Source organism: Microtus pennsylvanicus, chromosome 5 (assembly GCF_037038515.1).
Source record: "Microtus pennsylvanicus isolate mMicPen1 chromosome 5, mMicPen1.hap1, whole genome shotgun sequence".
In the NCBI taxonomy this organism is placed as follows: domain Eukaryota; kingdom Metazoa; phylum Chordata; class Mammalia; order Rodentia; family Cricetidae; genus Microtus; species Microtus pennsylvanicus.
Window position 1 is genome coordinate 45,724,567 of NC_134583.1, and position 16,663 is coordinate 45,741,229.

At 40.9% G+C, this 16,663-nt stretch overlaps 2 protein-coding genes and 1 pseudogene across 2 annotated transcripts; all 3 read left to right on the top strand.

Annotated features, from left to right (window-relative positions):
* The first annotated feature begins 3,124 nt into the window (after positions 1 to 3,124).
* LOC142851288 (olfactory receptor 52H1-like) lies at positions 3,125 to 4,075 on the top strand. Its single transcript, XM_075975168.1, has one exon. The coding sequence runs from the start codon at positions 3,125 to 3,127 to the stop codon at positions 4,073 to 4,075; it is 951 nt and encodes a 316-aa protein (XP_075831283.1).
* Positions 4,076 to 8,616: 4,541 nt separating this feature from the next.
* LOC142851289 (olfactory receptor 52H1-like) lies at positions 8,617 to 9,531 on the top strand (annotated as a pseudogene).
* A 5,358-nt stretch (positions 9,532 to 14,889) lies between these two features.
* LOC142850841 (olfactory receptor 52D1-like) lies at positions 14,890 to 15,843 on the top strand. Its single transcript, XM_075974742.1, has one exon. The coding sequence runs from the start codon at positions 14,890 to 14,892 to the stop codon at positions 15,841 to 15,843; it is 954 nt and encodes a 317-aa protein (XP_075830857.1).
* The last annotated feature ends 820 nt before the right edge of the window (positions 15,844 to 16,663 follow it).

Consider the following 16,663-nt stretch of genomic DNA (forward strand, 5'->3'; position numbering starts at 1 on the left):
TTTCCTTCACTGTGTGGGTTATAGGGATCTAAGGCGTGGCAGCAAGAGCCATTATCTGCTGAGCCATTTCCCTGGCCCCACACCAATTTACTCTAGGTTAAGGCAATATCATAATAGGAAGCTACTGATTTCAAGTTAGAACAGCTAGTGTACTCAGAAAAAAATATTCCGAATATCTCAGCACAAGTCTTTTGGCAAGAGAATTGAGTTTACAGTATGTTCTGACTAAACCAAGATCACTTGGCACTGATGCTTTGACCCTTCACAGTTTCAGTGATGAGTTGTTGTTTCTTTTTCTCTTTGATGTATTCCCCATGACTCTTCCTTGCGACTGGAAAGGCAAATCTATGCTCTGATAGGCTGAACTTAAACTTCTTAAATTACTGAGATGTTTTGACTTTGTGGGTCTTCCAGAGTTTACTTGTTTATGAGTCAAAGGAGATCACATGGCCATCATTTAAGGGAGAACATTCTGGAGTGTCTGCTGTTGCACATTGTTCAAAAAAAGTTCTGTGCTTTTGGCAGTTTATTCTGCACCAGGCTGTGGACTGGGACTTAGAAAACTCATTCACAGGGCCTGTGTTTGTCAATGGCCACCTGCATTTCTTCAGGTGGTCATAATGTGGTCACCTCGGCTGCTCAAGGCAAGTGCCAATGACAAACTGTGAAAGAGTAACTCACTTATGTAAAGCATTGACTGGGGACCTAGAAGACACGTCACAAGGCCTAGGAGGCCCCAGGTTTCCTTTTACTGGGCAGAAGACTACAGATCCTCACCAGGTCTTAGTGCAGAATTGTTATGAATTTCTGCCAAGTCACCGCCTGCCCTTGGAATGGCTTTGAAACTTTACTCTGGCTAATTGCTTAGGTCTTGGATAAGTGCCAGCCCTCTCTGACCTTTGCCTTTGTATGACTCAGAAGCTGTAGATCTTCGACAGTGGGGGACTTCCTGGTATGGATGGCGCGATTATCATTCACTTCTACCTGAAAGAGAAACTGTCTGAAACAGATGGCAGAAACTGAGTTAGAATTCACAGGGCATTTTCCTAAGTGTGGGCTCTGTTTAGTGCAAAGCTAGATTCTCACAGGTAGATATCAGCAGACCAGAAACGAAAACTGTGGGGCAGAACTTCTCTATGATTCTTTACTTTTGCCCTAGGAGATGAGGCTCAGCAGACACTTTGCCTGGACAAACTCCTCTGTCGGATTTTTGGTTATGGAGGCTTCCTCCACACCGGCAGTGGAAGTGTCTCTCCTGCTAACCACAAAGAGGTGAGATCACTTAATACTTCGCAATAGGTTCTCGGGGCCTAAATTTTAAGACTTTTCCAAAAGCATCCTTGGGTTCATGACTTTCTCCTAAAGGTGGGTTAATAGTGCTTCCCTCTGTGGGTCTTAAATGATGCACGCTCTTCTTGTATTTGCATGCTCGAAACCCATAAATTAAATCCAACCACATTTCAGTCACTAAAGTGGAAGCTCCCACAGCACCAAGCATGAGAACCTGCTCTTTCATTCATTCATTTTAAAATTTATTTAAAAAACTATCTTTTTTAGCTCCATCCATTTTCCTTCAAAATTCAAAACATTGTTTTGAGTTAGGTAATCCTGACACAGAAAGACAATTATCACATGTTCTCTCATAGGTGGTTTTTAAACATAAAGCAAAGAAGACAAGCCTACAAACCACAATCCCAGAGAACTTAGACAACAGTGAGGACTCTAAGAGAGACTTACATAGGTATAATTTACATGGGAAGTAGAAAAAGACAAGATCTCTTGAGTAAATTGGGAGCATGGAGACCCTGGGAGAGGGTTGAAGCGGGGAGGAGAGAGGCAGGGAGGGGAGCAGAGAAAAATCTAGAGTTCAATAAAAATCAATAAAAAACTATCTTTTCTCGTTTTAAATGACAAATCCATTTCCTCCTCCTGCTCCCTCAACCTTTGGCTCTCAGCCCCATCCCACACCGCATCCACTCCTCAGAGAGAGGGAAAGGCTCCCCATGGGGAGTCAACAAATTCTAGCACATTACTTTGAGGCAGGACCAAGGCCCTCTCCCCTATATCTAGGCTGAGCAAGGTATTCCTCCAGAGAGAATGGGTTCCAAAAAGCCAGAACAAGCAGTAGGAATAAATCCTCCTCTCACCACCAGTGGCTGCACAGTCTGCCCCAGCCATACAACTGTCATCTGCATTCAGAGGACATAGTTTGGTCCTATGCTGATTCTCTCGCTCTCAGGCCAGACGAACAGTTTCATGGGTGTCCCACCATGGTCTTGATCTCTTTGCTTGTATTCTCACTCCTCCCTCTCTTCGACTAGACTTTGGGAGCTCAGCCCAATGCTCTGCTGTGTTTATCTGCATCTGCTTCCTTCAGTCACAGTCATGCATTCTTCTTTCATGAGCTTCCTCTTTGAGCACACAAACCCTTCACTGATTTTTACAAATGTTTTGTCTGAAGCACAGGATCTACCCTGGAGAAGGCAGTTGTCTTCTTTCTTCACAGATCATCTCCATCCAGTACAGCATTAAAAAAAAACCTTAAGATTTATTTTAAATTCTCTCTCTCTCTCGGTGTGTGTGTGTGTGTGTGTGTGTGTGTGTAAGTGGTATATAGACATGACTGCAATTACCTGTGGAGGCCAGAAGAAGTCAGATGCCCTGGAGCTGGAGTTACAGGTGATTGTGCTCTGTACTCCGAGGGAGTGAGCACAGAATTCTCAGTACTGCTCTGGAGAAAGGTACTCTATCGTCATCTCTGAGTCATTTCTCCACTCCCAGTATCACATTTTTAATGTATGTATTTTTATTTTTTCTCTATCTTTTCTCACTCCATTCCATTTCCCCCATCAGATGTGCATTTCCTCCTTTTAAATTGACCTATATTAAAGAGTTTAATTTAATTACATGCAATTTCTGACTCACATAGTGACCTTTTATAATATTTACTAATTGATATGAATACATTCTGAATGAAGTGAAGTCATTGGCAAATAGAATGGCAATGAGTACTTAGTCTCCAGGCATTTCTTCATCTTGATAATAGGAAGTGCTTCTGTGAGGAATGCTGTTCTTAAAGAATCTCTGTCCTCAGGCTCAAGAACCAGCAGGTCCCACAGAGGCCATGAACAACCTAAGCTGTTACAACCCAACTTCCTTCATCCTTGTTGGGATACCCGGGTTGGAAAAGTTCCACATCTGGATCGGGATTCCCTTCTGTGTCATCTATGCTGTGGCCATTGTAGGCAACTGCATCCTCCTCTACCTGATTGCCGTGGAGCAGAGCCTCCATGAGCCCATGTTTATACTCCTGTCCATGCTGGCCAGCACAGACCTCATCTTGTCCACTACCACAGTACCCAAACTGCTGGGGAACCTCTGGTTTGGCTCCCAAGAGATTACCTTCTCTGGTTGTCTCTCTCAGATGTTCTTTCTACACTTCAGCTTTGTAGTAGACTCGGCTATCCTGTTAGCCATGGCATTTGATCGCTATGTGGCTATCTGCTCGCCCTTGAGGTACAACACCATCCTGACCCCACAGGTCATTGTCAAGATCATGGTGAGCATCATTGTGAGGAGCTTCTTGGTCATCCTGCCAGTTGTTTTCCTTCTGAAGCGGTTGCCATATTGCAAGACACTTGTTATCCCTCACACATATTGTGAGCATATAGGGGTAGCCAGGCTTTCCTCTGCAGACATCTCTATCAACATCTGGTACGGGTTTTCAGTTCCCCTCATGATTGTCGTCTCCGATGTCATCCTGATTGCTGTATCCTACATCTTCATCCTCAGGGCAGTTTTCCTGCTCTCCTCCCAGGGTGCCCGCCAAAAGGCCCTGAGCACATGCGGGTCCCATGTCTGTGTCATCCTCATGTTCTACACACCTGCCTTCTTCTCCATCCTTGCTCACCGTTTTGGGCACAGTGTCCCTCGTAACGTTCTCATCTTATTTGCCAACCTCTATGTGGCCATCCCTCCTGCTCTAAATCCAGTTGTTTATGGAGTGAAGACCAAGAAGATCCAGGACAAATTCCTTCTTCTCTTCTCCTTCAAAAAGACACTGAGTGGGCTCTGAAAACTAAAGTTGGCAACATTGGTCTGGTGAAGCTTTTATTTCCTATTTATTTGAAATGTGATTGATCATTCTATCCATGTACAAAGAACAGGTGAAGAGGAGAGGAAAGAGACTTACCAGCCCTGTGGAAAAATCAAGGCCTCTTTTGCTTTAGCTCATACACTTTGGTGGATGTAGTTGATGATCTCTGAGTTAATTGAGCAACACCACAATCGACGTTTGCATTTCTTACTGATACATAATTTAAGGACTTGCATTTCCTATCACCCTTGAGTTTCATAGCTTCTGAACAAGGGCAGTGTGCTGTGCTTTTCCTTGTTAAGTACTTAGCAATTCTAATCCTTTCTGGTATAAATAATAAGTTTTTTGCTTACATTGTTCTTTATGTTTCCTTTACTTATTTATAAAATGAATAAAAAATACAAGCATCTCACTTTTATTCCTTTTTTTCTGTGCCCTTGTTGAATTAAATAAAATTGTCCCTCTTTTATTCCTAATTTTATTAATTGCATGTTTGAAGAAAAATCAATTTTTTTGGCGTATTGTAGCCCAGCATTTGAATTGGTGGTAATGGGGGCAATCACCAAGATGCCTATCTTCTCTGGACATTATAGAGTAGCAGGCATAGCTAATGACACTTGATTTCTGGAACAGGCCTTAGTACCTTAGGATTTTGAAGGTGAATGGATAGGGTGATACTTTCCCATACGAGGTGAGTCACTTTGTAACTTATCCTTTAGTGAGGCGTAGTGGCTCTGGTGGGTTCCTTGGTAGTACTTTTCCTCCCGTCCAGGAGTATTTAAATGTGGGGAGGTAATGTTTATGTCCTTCCAAATCTTGCAATTCCTAGAGGTAAAATGCCCATCTTGTTCTATTATGGTGAGATGCTGTGATCCAAGATTAACGGGGAAAGATGGGTGACTCTCATCGTTGGGAACAAGAATAACTTTACTCATAACATAATTGATTGTTATTGTCTGGTCAAATTAGTTACTGTGGTGTGTCAAGAGCCCGCCTTTATGCTTTTATACTATAACACTTAGTAAGACTGCATTAAACACCGGCCTAAGGATATAATTAAGAATACCCATGATTTCTTCCTTTTTAAGATTTATAGCTTTCATATGGTGAGAAAAATGTTGGGGATAGTGGATAAACACAAGTTTTCATCAAAAGAGTGGCATTTGAGCAAATCAAACAGGGACAGAGGGACATAGTAAACTATGATCTCACTTGTGGTGTGGAGAAGGGCCATATGAACTTTTCTCACCAGGTCTCCCCTAGGATTGTTGCAGCCCTTCATCTGGCAAAGGGAATTATTGGCTGTCTTCAGATCACTATCTAGGAACCACATATCTACAATGAGATCAGTCACACCTAGGATCTGGCAAGGTAGGGGACTAAGAGATTTACGGAAATTCTTCACTGTGTACTGCAGAGGGGATATGCACAAGAGAGGTAAGAGTGTGAGTAGAATTCATCCACTCAGGAAATGTGGCCTTAAGTTAGCTTGACCTTGTTGTCCTTGGCAGATAACAAAGAAGTGAACATGTTTTTAATAACTATTAAAATTACTTTCTATAAGTTTTCAGTTGAGGTGTAAATGCATATCATCTGAGCAATGCTTGTTTTCTACATTATAATTTTACTTGAATTTTACACTGTAATTACGGTCACAGGATAGCCTTGTCTTTTATTTTTTATTTTTGGATATGTATAACCACATCTTCAGGAATGTTTTTATATTTGAAGTCACTGGGAGAATGTGTATTTCTTGAATACATACCCTTAAATTAATCTTCAGGAATGATTTATGGTAAATACTTTAAAAAATGGCTATAACAGCTCCTTATAGCACCTGACACTTCCTAGGACTGGGTATCAATCAACCTTTGAGGGTCTTTGTTAAACTGACAATTGGCGCTGTTCATCTGTTAGAGAACACATTTAATAAAGAGATCGAATTTTCTTCTTTTATCTATTATCATATTCATATCCATTTTATCTAAGTTTTCTTTGGATCAATGGGCCTTACTTTTATAATCTGTAAGAATATTTTGAATATTAGTAGAGTCATATGCCTTCATTTGAAGTCAGCATTGGTTGCTGTACTTTTGACGTGAAATCTGTTATCTCATTTTCCTTACAGCAGCTGAACCATCCCATTTCTTTTCCTTTTTCTCCATGTAGCCAGGCTGTCTTTGAATTGGGGATCCTCTTGACTCAGTCTTCCAAGGGCTGGGATTACAGGGCTGTACTACCACATCTAGGCTTTTCAAGTTTTCTACTCTTTTCCTAGACACCATGTAGGTGTACATTTGATAGATGTGAGACACGCAGATAGTGCAGTTTATGCACAGCATTGGCATATCCAACAGGAAACCTCACACTTTCTTCTGAACCCTTTTGAAAACACCTTTGTATATCAGAATCTCCTGCATCTGGATCTTCAGATAATGGAGATACTGCCCAGAGTTCAGCATAAGTGAAAACCACTGTTGACACCAACCTCTTGTATCTTCCTTTTTGGAAGTGATTGGCTTCCCACCTTCTTTATGCAGTGGTTGGGAAAGATAGACCTTAGATCATACCTTTTCTCCAGAAACAGTAAGCTCCTGCTTCCACAGTCAGCCTTGATGACAAGTAAACTAGAGGGAGTAAACTGGGAGATATTTTAAAAATATGTTTTGCATTTTCTGAAAGTAATTTCTGCATCTTTTCCAAAATTTTAATTTAAAATAAACTAGATGAGTTTATATTAGGAAACAGATCTTGGCAAGAGTGGATGGTATGTGGGATGGAGCCATTGGTGTAGCGTTAAGTAGATGCTCGGAGTGAGCACTTGCAATGTTGGAACCATTTAGAGACGAGGAGGGTTCTTGTGTGTGAGGGAGATATAATTAAGATAATGTGTAGGGATGGAAAACCTAATTATGTTCAACAGTCTTTGGAAAATATCACAATAGAAATGGGTTGTGTCAATAGAAAGACCAATAAGGTAGTTTAGATGAAGAGGGCAGGCAGGAAATACTTAATCCCCAAACCAAGGAGGGACAGCTATAAGTCAGAAACTTCAGAATGTTCACAGTAGGGGCCCGGTTAATGTCACCTCATTAGTAGAGATCACTTTGGTGTAGTTTGCACAAACAATAGTTAAGGATAGAGTACTGTAGAATTCTAATACTAAAGGAGAAAAATAGAAATAATTAAAAAGGAATGGTACAGAGATGGGAGCAAAAGGGTTGTGTATCGGATCACAAATGTAACAGTTTTAAAAGATAAACTTGCAGTTACAATGAAGTTACACGAGGACGAGCCATTAAAAAGGTTAGACAGGGGCAAGAGTAACATTGTGTTGTGTTGCCAGGAGCCTGAGTATCTCTTGCTGGAATTTGCTTTGGTTGTAGGTAAGGGGTGGCTTCCATCTTCTTTTCTGAGACAGACCTGGCATAGTCACTGTCAGACTGTCTTCTTTTGAATAAACTCCTGTCTAGGAATATCTGAAGGGAAGAAGAAGCCACTGACACCTGCAGTTTGATGGAGGAAGCTTAGCAGCCTGCCTCTGCTTTTGGTCTGAATTCTCTACAGCACTGAAGAGAACAGGGCAGACTTAGAGGATATGGTACAGTTGAGTGTGGAGAAGTAGGGAAGAACAGGGACCGTATGGCCTGCTTTGCTTTCAGACCTTGAGCCTATCTTCATGAAGCCCGACTAGCAACTGAATAATTAAACGGACCTCTGACTAACATTTAACCTTCTTTTATAATTTTTTATATTTGTAGTAATTGGACATAGGACCTCATACATGCTAGGCAAGGGCTCTACCACTGAGCAGCCTACCTCATTTGTAACAATGAGGGGCCTGCTTGTTGAGGTTTCTATCCCTCCCGATACCCCACAGCCAGCAAGCCCCAAAGAAAATCACACAGAGATCTCCATAAGTTATAAAACTGATTGTCCCATTAGCTCAGGCTTCCTGTTAACTCTTGCAGCTTATATTAACCCATTATTCTTATCTATGTTAGCCATGTGGCTCAGTACCTTTTTCAGCCAGGCAGATTACATGCTGTTTCTTCGGTGGTCTGAACAGGAGTAGGAGGAATGGGCTTCCTCCTTCCTAGCATTCTCCTGTTCTCATCACCCCGCCTCTACTTCCTGTCTGGTTGACCCGCCTATACTTCCTGCCTGGCCTATCAGTGTTTATTTAGAACATGATTAACAAAATACAAACAATTCTCCTGCACCACTCTTTCAGTCATTGTGTGGTGTTATTTCATACATAAATTTCCCAAGGAAACTTTCTTGGGTTCCAATCAGTAGTCAGGATTGGATTCAGTCATACAACTTAAGTTTCTGGGAAAACATTTTAATGATGCATGTTAGATGAGTGAAAGTTTGGCAAAGGTTAATGAATAAAGAGAAAAGAGTGAGAGATTGAGCATTTCTGAAAGGAAAATGTATTGGGGAAGTTTGTGTGGATCATTGTAACTATAGGCCATTTTTGTTTTCAGTTTATGACAGTCATTTGACCCATGCCCATAATGGCCACATTAAACCTCAGCAGCTTCAATCCAGACTTTTTCATTCTCCTGGGAATCCCAGGGCTAAAACTGTTTCTCATATGGATTGTGATTCCCTTCTTTATTATCTACCTTGTGGCCTTTGCAGGCAACAGAAACCTTCTCTAACTCATTTTTTGGAGCACAGCTGCAGGGGCCCATGTTCTTTTTCCTTTCCATGTTGGCCGCTACAGATCTATGTAATACATGTGCTCCCCAAACCTTCAGCATCTTTTGTCTGGGTCTTCAGCGGGTCATGTTTTCTGGATGTCTTACCCAGATGTTTTTCCTCTACTTCAGTCTTGCTATGGATTCTTCTATCCTGTTGCCATGGCATTTGATCACTATGTTGCTATCTGCTTCCCCCTAAGATACACCACCATCATCACTCATCAGATTATTACTAAAATTGTAGTGGCAATTGTCAGCAGGGGTTTTGAATCATCTTCCCATCAGTTAAAGTGGTTGCCTTTCTGCCGAGTGCTCATCGCTCCACACACATACTGGGAGCACATAGGCATTGCTCGTCTGTCCTGTGTCAACTTCTCCATCAATATCTGCTATGGCTTTGTAGTACCTATAATGACTGTCATGTCAGATGTGATCCTGATTGACCTTTCCTACACTGTTATTCTTCATGCTGTCTTTAACCTTCCCTCCCGGGATGCCCACCAGAAAGCCCTTAGCACATGTGGTTCCCACGTTTGAGTCATTCTTTTATTCCACACACCAGCCATGTTCTCTGCACTTGCCCACCATTTTAGTCACAATATCCCCCACTATTTCCATACACTGCTTGCCAGCCTCTATGTAGCCATCCCTCCTGCCATCAACCCCATCCACTCCTTCTCTCTTATTTGCTCAGAAAGGGGGCAGGCCTCCATCTGGGTCTCTTAATGAGCTTGGTTTTACTAGATTCCCTTTGGACCCTAGTCACAATGACATATACATCCCAAGCAACAAGAGAAGCCATTTCTAAACATTCTAGTGAGTGATCACAATTTTGATTATAACTGTCAGCCAGTAACAGCTGCCATCTGCATTAGTGACTCAGCTTGGACATTAGTTCAATTGAGACTCTAGATAGCTATAGTAGATTATGGAAGACGGATATGTACTCAATTCATTGCTACACTTGGCTACGGCATATTGTTGTACTGAATTATTTTACCACATGTGATAAAATTAGGAGATAAGATAAAAATGAAATTATTTATTTTTCACCAGAGTAAGTACAAAGGTATCATGGTTGGCTAGGTTCAAATAAAACTTCTTCCCTCCCAGCAGTTTCAAATGATAACAGACTCTACATGTCTGCAGGGGATAGTATTATCTCTACCAAAGGCTGTGGGGATATTCTTTGTTAAAAAACAGAGAACTACTAAAAATGTATCTAATACATCTTTTCATCTGGAAAAGAAACTTCCAGGATTCTTAAGAGACATTTCCCTGTAACATTATAACTCTTTGCCCAAACTATACAGTAGACAATTTAGAAAGTATTTCTTAGGTGGAGACAACCCTAAAATACCCAAAGAGACTAGAGTTTCTAGAATTGCTTATGAACATAACATTATCCAGTGACTACTTAAAGGAGCATTGATAGGTATTATTCAATGAACAGAAAGTTTTGAGCTCATAACTCTCCCAACAGCAGAGGGAGGGCTCAAAAATAATTTACTAATGAGAACCCCACATGCTGCCAAAGTCCTTTTGAGGCACCACCAAGTAAAAGGCTCATGAATTGACAAATGCCAGAATCACCTAGTATCAGGCTCTGATACTTGATCTCCTGAGAATCACTTTTACTAAGAATGAGGCTTTAAACCCTACCAACTGTTCCCTGACCTTAAGCCTTGTTCTCAGTCAATACCTGATTGTCTGGAAACAGTTGAAGCAACATCGGGGTTGAGGGATGACTTAAAAGATGTGCCCATTCCATGTTTGGACAACACTGTCTTCACAGATGGGAGCAGTTTCATGAAGCTCTGCTATGCTGGAGCTGCCGTCACACTGGTTGACAGAACTGTCATCTGGTCCCAGCCATTACCAAAAGGAACACCCGACTAAAGGGCCAAACTGATAGCCTTGAACAGGCACCAGTAGAGCTTATCCAAATCATAAATCATGACACCAATGTAAGGGCTTTTTTCCAGCATAAGGGCATCTTGGCAGTTGGGAGCCAAGGAATGCCACAAAATCACACCAGACAACAAATCTCATGCAAAAGATGTAAATCTTTTATAGAGAAATGGGGAGAAACACAGAGTGACAGCTGCCTCTGACTGGAAAGAGAGACATCAGAGGTTTTCACAGATGGGTAGGAACTTATAGGGTCCTTGGAGCATGCACAGTGAGCTAGTGGAAAAGTACAGCACAGCCAGAAGTAAGTATTGCTTGACAATTAACTCTGAAACAAGGCCATTAACACTGAGTCATGGGGGCAGGAGTTTCCAAGTCTAGGAGCTGATGGTCATCTCTTCTTGAAAATAGCTAATATGAGGGACGTGGCCAAGCAACACAACAAAGCTGCAAATTCAACTCATTATCTATCACTTTGAATTCTCCCTGTACTCGGCAATTCCTTCCTTTTTACTAAGTCACTTTCTCCAGTAGTCTGGCTCATTCTGGTTACATTATTTATCCAAAGTCTGTGAATCTGTTTTCCTTTTAGTGTAAGGCTATAGTAACTTCTTCCTTTGAATTAGAAAAAAAAAATCATACTTTGAAAGAAAATCTTGCCGTGGCTAGTGTGTATCCCCTGAGATCATTTCTGAAATGTACATCTATTTTTAGCATCTGGGGCCATCAGTGCTTTGAGTCAAGCTCAGCCTCTCTGGACCAAGAACGCCATCACAATTTAGGGGTAAATAGGACCAGAACTCACATTCCAGGAACTGTTATTTGTGCTGCATCGACTTTTCTGTTGAGCGTTGAGACTGGGGTGAGTGTTTAATAAATACAATGGGCTGTAAATAAAGTCAAGAATAATTCTGTGAAAGCAGTAGGAGAGGTAGGGGAGGGCAGAAGAGATGACAGCCATGCAGAAATACTGATGCTATTCCTTTCTTTTCACTCCTCAGACTAATCCCCATTCTAAAGAAACTAGTTCCTTAAGCTCCTCAGTATTTGGGTAATTATAACATGTAACATATATCAACATTTCATAAGCAAGTGATGTATGTGTGTAGACACATGCACACATGTATGAATCCTTCATGTGGCTGTCTGAGGATTTAATCTCTGGCTGTCTTTCTTGTGATCTCAAGATAGGGTGAATGGATCTCTAAGAGAAGTCATCCTTAAAACAACGAGGTGAGTATTTCTGGAGTCTTTAAAAATCTTCATTGTACATATCATAATTCCTCATGATGTTATGAGGAATTACAGGTAAGAAAATTGTCTCTAAAGTGGAAAACCTTAGTCATAGCTTGCTCTCACTCACATCAGACCAACTGGATAAAAATAACAACTCTCATATTTTCTAATGGGTAGCATTGTTCTCGAGTTCTTAAGGCTCCACACAGTATCTCCAGAAATTCCAATTTATCTATGCAGTATTTAAACACAGATGATACCTTTTAAATTTAATTTACCTTATGTAGATAGCCCTGGAATATCATGTGTATAAATTTTGAAGTTGTGACAAGCAAATATATCCTTGCTGCAACATTTTCTTGTGAAAACTGCTGATTAAACCTACCAATAGAAAATTTCCTTTACTAAATTGTGTACTCATTCTTGCAACCTTGCTCTGCTCTTCATAGTGCACAAAACATGTTTGCTCCTTATGTACGAAGGACCTCAAATGCTGCAATCATTCTTTGATCCCCAAGAAAACTGAGAAAAACTCAGCAACTCTGGAAACTTGTTGGGGAGCTTTCTCATTTCATATACTGTGGGCATTTACGTAGCCCAGTTAAATGAGGACCAGCCTTGAATATGTTCGAAGTGAGACCTTGATTTGAGGAATAGTGAAACCATAGGTCCTGACACCCAAGGGCACAACTCAAGAGAGGACATACACTTTTCAATGTGAGCTTTACAAATGAAGTTATCTCTTTTTAGAACTAAGTACATAAGCCAATGAATCACACTTCCAAATCATAAGAAATAATAGTGAACATTTTAATTAATGTGCATCAAGTTATTTAGGCTACATTATGGATTTCACACACCTTCTGAATTATTAATATATGCATGAAGGACTATTATCTGTATTTTACTAAGGATAGTTGGCAATTTTTAAAAAGTTAGTACCATTAGCAAGTAACTGTAGCAGAGACATATTTTCACCCAGGCCATCTACATTTAGGCTCTAGTTTTCAGCCTGGACTATAGAACAAGAGCTGCTGAAGTCAAGCTGCCTGAAAGATGTTTAAAGAACTTGAAGATTTGGATTTGAAGAATAGTTATCATTTCTTCCAGGAAGACTTCTGTGCGTAGAAGCTGGCTGTGATATGTCTTTACAGTACACACCAAAGCAGCATTCTCTTCTCAGACGGGCATTCCTTGTTGCTTTAGTGTGTTTTCTTACTGCAGCTACATGTTGAATGTAGCATCAAGCTGTGAAATATCTGAGGCAGGCTTTCTCAAACCAACATGCCTTTCATATGGCATATTTCCCACACAAGTCTGTTTCTTTTTGTTTCGTTTTGAAGATCAGGTGTCTCTGCCTAACAGGCCAGTCACAAGTCTGTTTCTGTTTGTTATCTGACAGCTCTCCCACAGCACCCATCTGTCAGGACTGAGTGGCTCTGACATATTCTGCATTAAGTCAGGAAAGTCTAGAGATAGTCTATAAGCAAACTCATGCATATGCCATATCTAGAAACAGACATGTATTAGATAGATTCAGTTCAATTAAGTTATGTATTATTAATCTTAAAAGTTAATTAATCTTATATAAGCTATAGTATATTCAAGAAGAGGTGATAAAGAGCCTTTCCTGAAATATAGATATATACAGTGAAGAGAACATGGCAGAAACCACACATCTGAGGAAGGAATGCCTTATGTTGCTCTTAGAAAGCGTTCCCGGGAAGCACTTACCATTTTTCAGCAATAGTCACTTTTCCAAGTCTATTAGAAAATGTAACTGCTGAGCTCAAGGATTTTCTCATTGGTTATTAAGAATTTATTGATCTAGTGTCAGTAAGGCACTCATGCCGGACATGAAGAAAAATTAAGACTTTGAAACTTTACAGTGTAATGAAGTGTGTGTGGGGAACATATGTGTGTGTGTGTGTGTGTGTGTATTAAGCAATTAAAAATTTTTACAAGTGTGTGTGTATCACTATGTGTGAGCAGATGCCATCTGACTGACAGCAGGGTTAAATGACAGTGGAAATAGTCTTTGTGTAGAAAGAACGCCACATGAAAGGCATGGGGTTTGATGTTTCATAGCTCTCATGTATTTCATATCACTCGATATGATAGAAATATGAAGTATCTGGTAAAATGTATGGTGAAATATGCTAGGGAGGAAGGCAGAAGGGAGCATAAGAAGAGCCTTGCATGCCTTGTGTTAAAATCCTGAAAGACAAGATATTAAATATTCTATTTAGATAATGCATTTAGATTCTATTTAGGTGAATGTAATCGAGAAGCCATTTACAAAGTGGCATTCCATAGGTAACAGCAGCAGAAACTACGACAATCTTTGGATTGAAGAAATAAAAGGAAGATGATATGTTCACCAGAGATAACTAGAGCCAAATATGACAGTTTAGCTAAGGAAGCCAAAAGAATTAATAACACTTCTTCAAGAGAGAAGGAGAAATAAATGCCTACCCTTCATCTCTTTCCTCTCCAGCAGAGGGCTGCTATTTCCTGTGGTCAAATCCTTCCTCCAGTAAGAAACTGAGGAATGTAATCCATGCCAGTGACTCAGGGCCCAGAAAACAATACAAGATGGCAGAGGGCAAGCTAGAGAAATGGAATACAAAGTACCCTGCACAACATGGACACACTAAAAAAGGTTAAGTCTGCATCAACATTGACTGTATTCATGTTATAATGTTTGGGACATGATGTAGAAGTCTTATTAAAAGATGGAGATCAGAGAAATGAGATAAACATTGTTACTCAAAGCATTATAATAATATATAAGATGCAGGGAAGGCATGAATTTGAGCAGTATCCGTGAGAATGAAGGACAAGAAGTTGAAGGGCATTTAGTAGGCATAGATGGCATTTAGGATAACATCTGTTCATTTTCTGATGCTTTTAGGAAGAAGGTCTGTTCCCTGTATCATGATGCTCTCTGCCTCTGTCCCCAATGGCACTGCCTTCCACCCTTCTACATTTGTTTTGCTTGGAATCCCTGGGATGCAGGACCAGCATGTGTGGATTGCCATTCCCTTCTGCTCCATGTACATCCTTGCTCTGGTCGGAAATGGAACCATCCTCTACATCATTATAACTGACAGGGCTCTCCACGAGCCGATGTATCTCTTCTTATGCCTGCTTTCTATTACTGACCTAGTCCTATGTTCGACAACATTGCCTAAAATGCTAGCAATTTTCTGGTTCAGATCCCATGTCATTTCCTATCATGGCTGCCTCACGCAGATGTTTTTTGTTCATGCAGTCTTTGCCACAGAGTCAGCTGTTCTGCTGGCCATGGCTTTTGACCGCTATGTAGCCATCTGCCGACCACTTCACTATACATCCATACTCAATGCCGTTGTGATTGGGAAGATTGGGCTAGCATGTGTGATACGTGGCCTTCTTTTTGTCTTCCCCTTTATCATTCTCATTGAACGCTTACCTTTCTGCGGACGTCACATCATCCCTCACACCTACTGTGAGCACATGGGCATAGCCAAGCTGGCCTGTGCCAGTATTAAGCCTAACACCGTGTATGGCCTTACTGTAGCACTTTCAGTCACTGGCATGGATGTGGTCCTCATTGCCACTTCCTACATCCTGATCCTGCAGGCAGTGCTGCGACTGCCCTCAAAGGATGCCCAGTTCCGAGCATTCAGCACTTGCGGAGCCCACATTTGCGTGATTCTTGTCTTCTATATCCCTGCATTCTTTTCATTTTTCACTCATCGCTTTGGCCACCATGTGCCTCCTCAGGTACACATCATACTTGCAAATCTTTATCTCCTTGTGCCTCCTGTTCTCAACCCCTTAGTCTATGGCATCAATACCAAACAAATCCGAATGAGAATACTTGACCTGTGTGTAAAGAGGAGGTAACAATAATCTCTACATGTACAAGGGACAAAAGAGTTCTGGGCTTGAGGTTGCTGCTTCTGTTAATCTTACTTAGTAAGCCAGTATCATGTAATATGTGAGATTTTGAAGAGCAACACCTTCATATAGATGGATCTTCAGGTTTTGAAAAGAAAAGGAATAGATCAGGAGGAATATAGAGCACTTGAAAAAAGAGCCATGGAGATTAACTGTATCTCTATACAGAAGTTCGTGTGTTAGAAATAGAAGGAGAGTAGGGTATTGTAGCCTGTGAGATCAGCTCCCAGAACTGCACCAGCGTGGCAGTCAGAATGCCTTTAAAGTCGTGAGGAAGAATTTCCCATCTATCTACAGAGAAAAACATATACGTGCCATCTGACGGTTATGCTTTCGTTATTTCCAGCTCTTGTTCTCTGCTTCCATTCTCTCTGTTCACACAACCTATATACACATTCAACCACAAATGCTAGGCAGGAAAAAAAAAGAATCCTCAAGCAGATGGCCTTCCTACGCATTTCTTTGGAGTGCTGGAACTGAAGTAAAAGTGGTTGTGAGCTGTGCCACATGGAAGCTGGGAATCGAACCCAGGTCCTCACGAAGAATAGCCAGTACCTTTAACCACTGAGCACTGTAGTACCATTACCAGACCTTCTTGATCATCAAGGACATCCATCCTACTTTTTAACTTCAGTATCTTTCTTTTCCATTGGTGCAGCTTATCCATAGGTAGTTTAATTTATTCTGTGATGTTTAGTGAATAAGAAATATATCAACAGAGAACTTAAACTCTTACTTCAGTATCATAAAACTACTCATACCATGA